This window comes from Squalius cephalus (assembly GCF_949319135.1).
Source record: "Squalius cephalus genome assembly, chromosome: 9".
Lineage (NCBI taxonomy): Eukaryota > Metazoa > Chordata > Actinopteri > Cypriniformes > Leuciscidae > Squalius > Squalius cephalus.
In genome coordinates, this window is record NC_137130.1 from 15,044,126 (window position 1) to 15,056,079 (window position 11,954).

The window sequence follows — 11,954 nt, forward strand, 5'->3', positions numbered from 1 at the left end:
AAAAAAAAAAAAAAAAAATACAACTAAAATAATAATAATAACAATAATAATAATACAAATAATAATCCTGGAGATAAAGAGAACATAAAATTCACACAGACTGGTTAAATATTTTCTTGACCATGATCTTACAGCCATGTCAAACTTGAATTCAGTGCAATTACAACAAAGAGCCATAAGAGGGAGACATAAAGCAAAAAGTGAAGTTCATGAATAGCAAAACATGTCACTTCTTCCTCTTTACACAGGGAACTATATTGACATTTTAGTGTTAAGTTAGTTTGTAATGAAAAACAAGTGGTAATATTGCTTAGAGACATGGGGAGATTAAATTGCTTGCTGTACTAAACTGAATTAAAATGACTTTTTCACCCTTCAGAAAGGCACTAAAATTTACAATTGCAGTAAATGTTTACTGCAGACTTATTGTGATTGGTTAGTTGACTGAAAGTGGTTAGATTCTGGATTGCATCAAAATACTTGGTCTGAAAACTGGCCAAATAGTTCATCTTCAGAAGGGATGTGAAAGACTGAATTAGAGACATCACTGACAAAAACAGGAAAAAGTTTGAAGACCAATATGTGGTGTCTTGACAAAGACCCCAGAGAAGCAGAACATGCAGAAGCAGGGGAATTGTGGTTAGCTAAACTTTGCAAAAATGGACGGAAGCTGCTGTGTTGCTTCAAACCTCTTTGAACGGATCCTTTTTACAAGAAAGGGTACACAGTTTGTGTACAAGCTTGATTAAAAAAAAAAAAGTACACTGAAGGCCTAGAGATTCACTGTCAGGAACAGTGTAAAACTTTGTCAATAATTACATCTCAGCAACGAGATTGAGTCTCAAATAACAATTGGCTGATCAAAGTACTTGTTCGGGGTATTATTTGGTGCATGATTAGAAGCTTAGCTAAGATAAATTAATCCACAATTCCACATCATATTAAACCCTCATAGAATGTCATATTTCTTTTTTAACCTTACAGTGTGATGTGAAATTGTAAAAATAGATTTATTATTATTATTTTAGGGATCACAAAAGACACATTACATTCAAGTTATATTCAATGCAGTATCCAGATGAACTATGTTTTATATTATGTCATCTACATTGAGGTCCTGACCGGTTTAATAATGGCTGTATTTATATTACCTGTTTCAAAGATCTTGTTCCAATTACCAAAAAACTATTTTAAAACGTGATACTTCTCGCCGAGGTGAAAACCTGTCTCGATATATTTTACCAGATTTGTGACTTAAATCATTTAAAACCCTACACCAACACAGCAGAACATCAATTTGTTTCTAGATATGCAAATTGTTGTTCATCGTGATTTCAAAATAAAAGTTTAACCCTTGCTCTGAGTTTGCATGTTTTGATGTCCACATGTCCTTTTAAAGAAATGCTTCAGTGGCTGAGAAGTGGCCAAATCTTAAAGATTAAGTGAACATTAGAATTAAATGTTATTTGGCCAATGTTAAACAAGGATTTGATCATGCTGTAAAGTGCAACAACAATCACCAGGCCTTTGTCGCCCTCTGCAGGCATTTGTTATAATACATAATGTATATAAGTTGATTATGTTTCTACATTACATTATATATTTTAACTGTGTTGTTCAATATGTAACCATATGATTACTTGCTTTTGAACCAATTATTATTATTATTATTATTATTATTGCCTCATTGTTATTATATAGCTACAGTCCTGCTCAGAATTAATCATACCCCTGGTAAATATGATCAAAAATGGCTGTAAAAAATAAATCTGCACCGTTTATCCTTTTGATCTTTCATTCAAAAAATTGTCTATATCCTAACCTTTCATTTAAGTAAAATAATTGAAAGTGGGGGGGAAATCACATTATAAAATAAATGTTTTTCTTCAAAACACGTTGGCCACAATTATTCATACCCTTTTATTAAATACCTTTTTGCAATCTCCTTATGCCAAGATAACTCTGAGTATTCTTCTATAATGCCTGAAGAGTTTGGAGAACACCTGACAAGAGATCAGAGACCATTCCTCCATACAGAATCTCTCCAGATCCTTCAGATTCCCAGATCCATGTTGGTGCTTCTTCTCTTCAGTTCACTCCAATCATCAGGTCAGGGAACTGGGACGGTCATGGCAGAAGCTTCATTTTGTGCTCCCTAACACATTTTTGTGTTGATTTTGATGTTTGTTTTGGATCGTTGTCCTGAAGGAAGATCCAACCACGGCCCATTATAAGATTTCTAGCAGAAGGCGTCAGGTTTTGATTTTTTATCTGTTGATATTTGATAGAATCCACGATGGCATGTATCTGAATAAGAAGTCCAGGACCTCCAGCAGAAAAATATGCCAGATCCAATGGTATATTAAATTGTACACATGGGGTACTTTTTATCCTTGTGTGCACCAAACCCATCTAGCGTGTTTGCTGCCAAAAAGCTCTTTTTTTAGTTTCATCTGACCACAGAACCCTGTGCCATTTGAAGTTCCAGTCGTGTCTGACAACTGAATATGCTGGAGTTTGTTCTTGGATGAGCGAGGAGCATTTTTCTTGAAAACCTCCCAAACAACATGTGGGGATGTAGGGGTTGTTTGATTTTTTTTTAATAGGCTTTCTGACCCCAAGACTCAACTAATCTCTGCAATTATCCATCTGTGATTATTGAAGAGTCTTTGGCCACTCATACTTTCATCCTCACCGTCCATTAAGACAATATAGACACACGTCCTCTTCCTGGCAGATTCGTTGATTATAACTTCTTAATTTTTGCCCTGATGGTCAAAATGGGGATTTTCAATTCTTTAGCTATTTTCTTACAGCCACTCTCTATTTTGTGAAGCTCAGCAATCTTTTGCTGCACATCAGAACTACATTCTTTGGTTTTATTCATTGTGATGGATGATTCAGGGAATTTGGCCTTTGTGCTTCCTCATATTTAAACTCCTGTGAAACAAGAAGTCATAGCTGGACAATTTAATGTTCCTAGTCACCCTGGTGTGCTAAAAAAGGTAAATATTAATGGGAATATACTTCAGAGATATTTTATTCATAAAAAATCTAGGGGTATGAATAATTGTGGCCAACGTGTTTTGGAGAAAAACATTTATTTCATAATGTGATTTCCCCCCACTTTCAATTCTTTTACTTCAATGAAAGGTTACATTTTTAATAATTTTTTGAATGAAAGATCAAAAGGATAAACGATGCAGATTTATTTTTTTACAGCCATTTTTGATCATATTTACCAGGGGTATGATTAATTCTGAGCACGACTGTATGTATTTTAAGTTATTTTAAAGGCTATTATTCACTCTATTTTTAGTGATTAATCGTCAAAATAATCGACCGATTACTCGTAAGTGTAAGTGACAACACTAGAATAGTTAAACATTTCAAAATGCACCTGCATTGTGACTTTCAGTCGAATAAAAGACTGTCCATACCCAGACTTAAATTTCGTCATTGAAGGGTTCTTAAAAACGGTGTTGTCTCGTTCTCCTGAACCTAATATTGTACAAATCATCTCGTCTAGTAAGCTAAGTGTATCGTCACACCCCTACTGTTTACCCATTAACTCTATCTCTTAATTAGGTAGCAGATGAACCTTGACTACAAGGTTCTATCTCAAATGTCCATACAAGTCTACAAAATGAGATTAAGTCATTATACAAGTGTCACTTCTCTAGAGCTATAATATTCACTTCTCTAGAATCTACAGTATAATACCCTGTATGGCATTGGCATATGAAATCATTAAGACTAAATATAAAACCGTTGTCTCACTCATATCTTCTGGAGAAAAAGTTTTTAGCTTATAAGGCCTGTTGGGAGTCTAATTTGCATTGACCAGATTTGAAACATTCAATTGTACTGCCTAAGGTTAAAGTGATAGAAGAAATTGGTAAGAGTGCTTTCATAACCTACCATTTTTGGCTTCAATATTAAAATATTTGCAATTACTTAAATTGCATCCTGAAATGAAGGCCAACCTATACAAAAGCTTTCTAATTCCCTGTTTTTGCGATTACTCATCTAATATATCCAATACATTCCTTCATGATGCTAATAACCATACAGATCTGAGCACAGGCTATAACTGTCAAAAAAAAAATATATATATATACAGTGAGGAAAATAAGTATTTGAACACCCTGCTATTTTGCAAGTTCTCCCACTTAGAAATCATGGAGGGGTCTGAAATTGTCATCGTAGGTGCATGTCCACTGTGAGAGACATAATCTAAAAAAAAAAATCCAGAAATCACAATGTATGATTTTTTAAGTATTTATTTGTATGATACAGCTGCAAATAAGTATTTGAACACCTGAGAAAATCAATGTTAATATTTGGTACAGTAGCCTTTGTTTGCAATTACAGAGGTCAAACGTTTCCTGTAGTTTTTCACCAGGTTTGCACACACTGCAGGAGGGATTTTGTCCCACTCCTCCACACAGATCTTCTCTAGATCAGTCAGGTTTCTGGGCTGTCGCTGAGAAACACGGAGTTTGAGCTCCCTCCAAAGATTCTCTATTGGGTTTAGGTCTGGAGACTGGCTAGGCCACGCCAGAACCTTGATATGCTTCTTACAGAGCCACTCCTTGGTTATCCTGGCTGTGTGCTTCGGGTCATTGTCATGTTGGAAGACCCAGCCTCGACCCATCTTCAATGCTCTAACTGAGGGAAGGAGGTTGTTCCCCAAAATTTCGCAATACATGGCCCCGGTCATCCTCTCCTTAATACAGTGCAGTCGCCCTGTCCCATGTGCAGAAAAACACCCCCAAAGCATGATGCTACCACCCCCATGCTTCACAGTAGGGATGGTGTTCTTGGGATGGTACTCATCATTCTTCTTCCTCCAACTACGTTTAGTGGAATTATGACCAAAAAGTTCTATTTTGGTCTCATCTGACCACATGATTTTCTCCCATGACTCCTCTGGATCATCCAAATGGTCATTGGCAAACTTAAGACGGGCCTTGACATGTGTTGGTTTAAGCAGGGGAACCTTCCGTGCCATGCATGATTTCAAACCATGACGTCTTAGTGTATTACCAACAGTAACCTTGGAAACGGTGGTCCCAGCTCTTTTCAGGTCATTGACCAGCTCCTCCCGTGTAGTTCTGGGCTGATTTTTCACCTTTCTTAGGATCATTGAGACCCCACGAGGTGAGATCTTGCATGGAGCCCCAGTCCGAGGGAGATTGACAGTCATGTTTAGCTTCTTCCATTTTCTAATGATTGCTCCAACAGTGGACCTTTTTTCACCAAGCTGCTTGGCAATTTCCCCGTAGCCCTTTCCAGCCTTGTGGAGGTGTACAATTTTGTCTCTAGTGTCTTTGGACAGCTCTTTGGTCTTGGCCATGTTAGTGGTTGGATTCTTACTGATTGTATGGGGTGGACAGGTGTCTTTATGCAGCTAACGACCTCAAACAGGTGCATCTAATTTAGGATAATAAATGGAGTGGAGGTGGACATTTTAAAGGCAGACTAACAGGTCTTTGAGGGTCAGAATTCTAGCTGATAGACAGGTGTTCAAATACTTATTTGCAGCTGTATCATACAAATAAATAGTTAAAAAATCATATATTGTGATTTCTGGATTTTTTTTTAGATTATGTCTCTCACAGTGGACATGCACCTACGATGACAATTTCAGACCCCTCCATGATTTCCAAGTGGGAGAACTTGCAAAAAAGCAGAGTGTTCAAATACTTATTTTCCTCACTGTATATAATATATTATTGCTATAGTACTTAATAGGACTTGTAGGTCTTCCTTCCCTTTTTTGTAATATGGAGGAACCGAAAAAAATCAACTATGTGCACTCAGACGTTCCTCATTTCACAGGCCTCATATTCATTTCTCTAATCTTTCACAACAATCTTCACAAAAAATCCCAAGGGTTCCACTATTTTAACACAAACTGTTTGTGTGTCAGTAAGTTAGTGACTTCCTGATGTGGGCGATTTTCGAACAGAGGAAATGTCAGATAGGGTTTTAAAGGGTGAATGATTCAGCCAATACAGTGTAGGTGTCACATTGGTACGAATATTAAAGGTAACAGTTCACAATGGAGAACATGGCCCCACTGTAATAATGGAAAGTATGAATGTACCACACAGATTACAGTGTTTTAGTGTTTATGTTTTTAAAGTACCTTCTTTCACACTCGTATATTAAACTTCCGGCTGAATGTCGCTGCTGGAACACTTCATTCGTGTGGTTTTTTTGGTCACAGAACAACAGCAGTTATTAAAGGAATAGTTCACCAACATTAAAAAAAGTTGACGAAGTTGACGTGTTCCTTAGAAGAAAGAAAGTTATGTGGGTTTGAAACTACATGAATGTGAGCAAATGATGAAAGAATGTATTTTCTGCCTTCAAAATGCAAACCAACAATGGCGGCCATAAATCAATAATTTTTTTCTTTATGAAAAACTCTTCACACAGAATACAAAAGCTGTTTTCTTTTTTCATAGTTATGCCTGAAAAATGTGGCAGACAACAATCATATTTGTTTTCAGATAACCAGTTGACCTCAGCAAAAGTAACTGAGTCTAAAAGTGATCTCTTTAGTCAGGTCTAGAGCTAGTTCTGTGAATTTTAAGATGAGCTGCCATCTCACCCTACATAAAGATCTCATTTCCTGTTTATACACCAACAACCTCAGCATCCTGTGTTTAATTAAAACTCTTCAACACCAGATGCCTTCTGTTGCCACCTGCTGTGTGCTGCTCCCAAGAGAGCTAATGCTGTGTGACAAACCCTATTTTCCCAATCAATAACCAGCACCCAAACCTGTCACATCTTTACAGTACATCTCCACTGCTCTCAAACGGCATATGACATACAGTTTGCCTTTGAGATATATTCTGCACCAGTGCATGCATTACAGGAAGTGAAGGGGCTTCACAGAAACCAAAAGAAAAATTATAATCTAAATAAAGACATTGGCTTCATTACTTCCTCTATCTTAGATCGAAACGCCGCAGCGATGGTACAGTACAGTCATCACCCGTACAGCTCTCAGAACAGTTACGATGCCAACAACATGGATCTCTGAGGTAGGTACCTTTGAATGTTTTTGGTTATCTTGTAGAACAAAAACACCCAAAAACGATAGGTTTTAAAAACAGCCAATCACATCAGAAGACAATGCTGTAGGTCAAATGTGTTTTTTTACAACTTTTCTCAACTTTTGTAGAGTGGCATTATATCCACTCATTTAAGGTAGAGGATGACTTGATGAAAGATGTACATTGATATTGCACAGATATTTGAGAATCGTAGTAAAAGTAGTATTCTTCCTATTTCCTTCAAGTGATGCACTAGTATATTGATTAATATTCAACATTTTGTTTTTACATTTTTGTATCTTATTTCAGAAGTCTGTTTCCTTTCTCTTATTAAGACTTTTTAATGACTTGATTTTTTTTTTACAAACCCTTCAATTCAAATGAAGAAAGAGTGATAGGATAGTTCACCCAAGAAGACATTTCTGTCATAATATTATGTCATTTTAAGATTTTTTTAATTATATTTGTATATTTCTACACTGTAAAAAAAAGTTACATCCCCCAAGTCAAAAATTTCTAGTGACTGATCACATCTAAATTTTTCAATTAGTCTGACGTATTATTTCTCATTGAGCCAATGTTAACAGACTATTGCAACAAGAATTGCACTTGGGCCAATTTAAAAATTTAGATGTGACCAGTCACTAGAAAATTTTGACTTGGAGAGGTTAGAAATTTTTTACAGTGTATTGTGTTTTCTGTTACTATTCTATTATACTGTTACTATATTAAATAAAAAGTGGAGTAAAAAGAGAGTAAAGAAGTAAATAGAGTAAAAAAGAGAGAATTTAAAATAATATGTAAAGACACATTGTAAGAAATAAAGTCGCAATTGCAAGAAACAGAATACTACAGAATTACTAGATATAAAGCTTAAATTGTGAGATGTAAAGTAAAGGGATAGACTGTGAGGGATAGACTTTATACACTGCCATTGTAAATACTGTTACAGTCTTTACAAATGGCATACAGTGTACAAAGTAACTTTCAAAACTGTTTTATGGAATTTTTTTCTGTGGGAAAGATTTTTAGTCAGCTGAACAATCAGTATGTTATCAAAGTACCCTTATTATGCTATTTTAAAGGCTCCTAATTTTGTTCTGTCGGAAGCTACACGCCCATTACCACAACTGAACGTCAGCTCTGTCCAAAGGCTTCCTACAGCTTGACCGATGACGTTTTTACCATATCAATCTGAGCGCGAGTCCGATGATGAAACATTAGAAGGACTAGTTATTCAACCCAAACCTCCATCGAAAGGACGACTCGAGCAGGGCGTTTCTCAGTGTGATACGGTACTCAGTTTGAGGTACATTATGAGATGTTTCAACTGTAATTCCTCACCATCAGCATGTCCATCAACAAACCCAAGTGTATATTTCTAATTTATTGCGGTGCACATGCGGGAACTATTAACTGTATCAATAACGGTGCATATGTTCGCCCAGGCCAGCACTATACGTGAATGACTGATGTAACAAACGTTTGTAAAACAAATCTTGCTCCATCCTTTATCTTTACTCAAAGTAATAAGAATGACAGACAATTTGCATTAATAGACACAGTTATTAATAGACACAGTCTAATAGTGGCCCACAGTTGCTTCGCAGAAGTATTTCAGTAAGACAGTAACGAGTAAGCTGGTTAGCCAGAAACGTACACAATATAAAACACAAAACTATTTTGAAATTTGCATATGTATCGTCTAGTGACGCAGAACCGTAAAGCAGTAGGATTCTAATAAAAAACGCCTCGTATTGGCGGTTCAGGGTCGATTCTTTCTTTTGGGAGACAATAACTTTATTGATTGTGCACTTTCGACTTTACAACTTTGCATAACATTTACATTCACAAACAGCTGTATTACAGACTGCATGAAAGGGAATATTCGAAAAACCATAATAGGGGCACTTTAAACATCACTGCAATCCATTGAACCCACTGTACATCTATCCATCCATCCTTGTTTTCATTTTTGCCAAAAATAAAATATTGGCACTATAGTAAGGTGCTATGGTCTATTACCTTGTTTTTAAAATTCTAAAATAGGCTTCTATAGTTGAACCTGTTTTATAGTTTTCTATAGTTTTGAACCTGAAAAACCTGTTTTTCATTGGTTTCTTTTTTTATGGTCAAATCAGGCAAATCATCATGGATCATAACACATCTTTGCCCGTCATCATGGAGGGCCACGTTCCACAAGTGTACCGGACTGCTAGCCTAGTGTTTTACGGCATTATCTTCACCATAGGCATAGTGGTCAATCTGACTGCTCTCTGGGTCTTTGCCTTGACCACTAAAAGACGGAACTCCATCACCGTATACATGATCAATGTTGCTTTAGTGGACTTGGTATTTATCTTACTGCTGCCCTTTCGAATTGTCTACTACAGTCAAGACTACTGGCCCTTCGGGGACGTGTTCTGCAGAATTAACGCAGCACTAACGGTGCTCTATCCCTGCCTAGCCTTGTGGCTCTTCGCTCTCATTAGCACAGATCGCTATGTGGCCATAGTGCAGCCGCGACACACCAGAGAACTAAAAAGTGTTCGCAAAGCCTTGCTGTCCTGTGCAGGAGTCTGGATCATGACCCTAGGCAGCACGGCTCCGCTCGTCTTCCTGGAAGAGGACCCAGACAGTATCTCAAACTATACCACTTGCATCAAGATGCACGACATCATCTACTTGCGCCGTGATAATCCCGTCCACTTCGCACGTATCGTCTTCTTCTTCCTGGTGCCGGTGTGCATCATGGTGGGCTGTTACATGATCATCGTAGAAAACCTCATCCACGGCCGCACGTCCAAACTGAAGCCCAAAGTCAAGCAGAAGTCCATCAGGATCATCATCACACTGATCGTTCAGGTGCTTGTGTGCTTTGTGCCTTTCCACATCTGCTTTGTTTCCATGCTGCTGGCCAGCGGTGGGCAGGGTTACAACACCTGGGGGGCCTTCACCACCTTCCTGATGAATGCGAGTACAGTGCTGGACATCATACTCTTCTACATTGTGTCGAAGCAGTTTCAGGACCGTGTGATCAGCGTGATCTTGTACAGGAACTATCTGAGGAGCGTTCGCAGGAAGAGCCGTCACACCAACAGTATTCGCTCAATCAGCAACCTGACCAGTGCCATGATCTGAACAATAACACAGCTGACAAAAACAATGTAAACATGTCGATGTTTGTAACTAAATTACAGAACAAGATTTAAATTGCAGAACAAGATGAACGATTATCAATGCATGAGTCAAACTCAAATATGTTTTCCAAACAGAAACAAATCTGAAAAGTGAAATTGCTCACAGTAACAGTAACTTCTTGTCTTGTCTCACATGAGACGAATCACATGTCCACGAGTAACTTCATTGGTAGTCGCTGCAATGAATCACCGCTCATTTGCATGAAGTTAAACTTTTTTTAGTTGTGCTGTCGGGTATGCATCACCACCCATCGCTAATTCACTTGTGCTGCAGCAAGTATTACTGTATGTGTGAACAAGGAGGCAGACTGTTTCGAGCTGTTGTTTCATGCTGCAAGTGTGTCTGTTATTTTAAAAATGAGTTTTATATATAAAAATTGGGAATGTTGTTGCATAATCACGGCAAGGTGTTTGAAACAGTTTCCTTTAAAACTTTCTTTGCAGTCTCAGCACAATCTGTGCAAAACATGTTAGTCTTTTGCAAAGCATGCTTTTTTATCATACCTAGTATGATCTTCAGAAACAGCAAATGTCTTTGATGAGGTTAGTTCAAAAGGAGTGCATACTAGAATATTTGGTCTTTTCAGAAGTGTAAAACGAGATACTACCTTTCAGTGTGGGATGTAATGCACGTTAAATTTCCCAAAAAGGGAAAAGCTAATTAAATTACATAGCAGCACTTTATTTTTAAGAATGTAGTTAATTAAAAAAAATGTTTTTTAAATAAGTACCGATTAATCAAATATATGTGATTAAAATACTAACTTAAAACATTCTGCACCATTTTTTAACAAAAGCTGATCACAATGAAACCAAACTGAAATAGGCCTTTGGTACAGCACAACATTAAACTTGACCTGTTGGTTCCCAACCACGATCAATACTACACATTTTGCATGTCTCCTTAATCAAACACACCTTATTCAACTCATCAGCTCATTGGAAGAGATTTTAAGACCTGAAATGGGAGTCATATAAAAGGAGACATGCAAAATGTTCAGTGTTGGGTGTACTCCATTAAACGTGGTTGATCGCTGCTGTATAAGGCACCAGCAGGTGGCGCTACTGACCAGGGCACATTTATGCTATACAATCACAGTGCTTTGTCTCAATATCACCATCAGGTGGTGTCATGTAATGTAAATAAATGACTTGAGAGTGCCATTATATTAACTCATAGTTTTGGATTGTGATGTTTTCAAATAAGATTTTCTCTTTGTGTTCTTTAACTTTCCTTAAAATATGTGACTGGTGGATTGATTTATTCTTTGAGAAGCTGACAAATCCTGTGGTGACATGCTATATTCCTTCTAAAACTGTTTCTTTTCTCATTCTGTTGTAATTATTATTAATGTTTGAAGCTTTTGTGGCATATTAATTGAGAGACTGTATTGAATATTTGCAATTTTAAAGTGCATGTCTCACTGAAGGACCATTTATAATAAAAAAGTGAAGCCCACCCCCACCCCTAGTGACCACTTGTGACTAATCATGGAGCTTATACATTCATATAGTTAAAGTCAACTCTGGACCTGTTATGCATCAAATACCAATATAGCTAATGGATACCCTGCACTTCACTTGATTAAGCATAATTATTCAATTTGATACATGTAAAAAAAAAAAAAAAAATTGTACTGTCTACTGTTAAAGGGTTAGTTCACCCAAAAATGAAATTTCT

General features: G+C 37.1%; 1 protein-coding gene across 1 annotated transcript; it reads left to right on the forward strand.

Moving 5' to 3' along the window:
* Positions 1-6,782: 6,782 nt before the first annotated feature.
* On the forward strand, positions 6,783-10,372 carry gpr18 (G protein-coupled receptor 18). The gene is made up of 2 exons (XM_079882338.1): positions 6,783-7,061; positions 9,215-10,372. Exon 2 carries the CDS (start codon positions 9,225-9,227, stop codon positions 10,212-10,214), a length of 990 nt encoding a protein of 329 aa, XP_079738464.1. The 5' UTR covers positions 6,783-7,061; positions 9,215-9,224; the 3' UTR covers positions 10,215-10,372.
* Positions 10,373-11,954: the final 1,582 nt, after the last annotated feature.

Bases quoted from the DNA above. Each gene is read 5' to 3' on its own strand.
- gpr18 (XM_079882338.1), top strand. From the start codon at position 9,225: ATGGATCATAACACATCTTTGCCCGTCATCATGGAGGGCCACGTTCCA.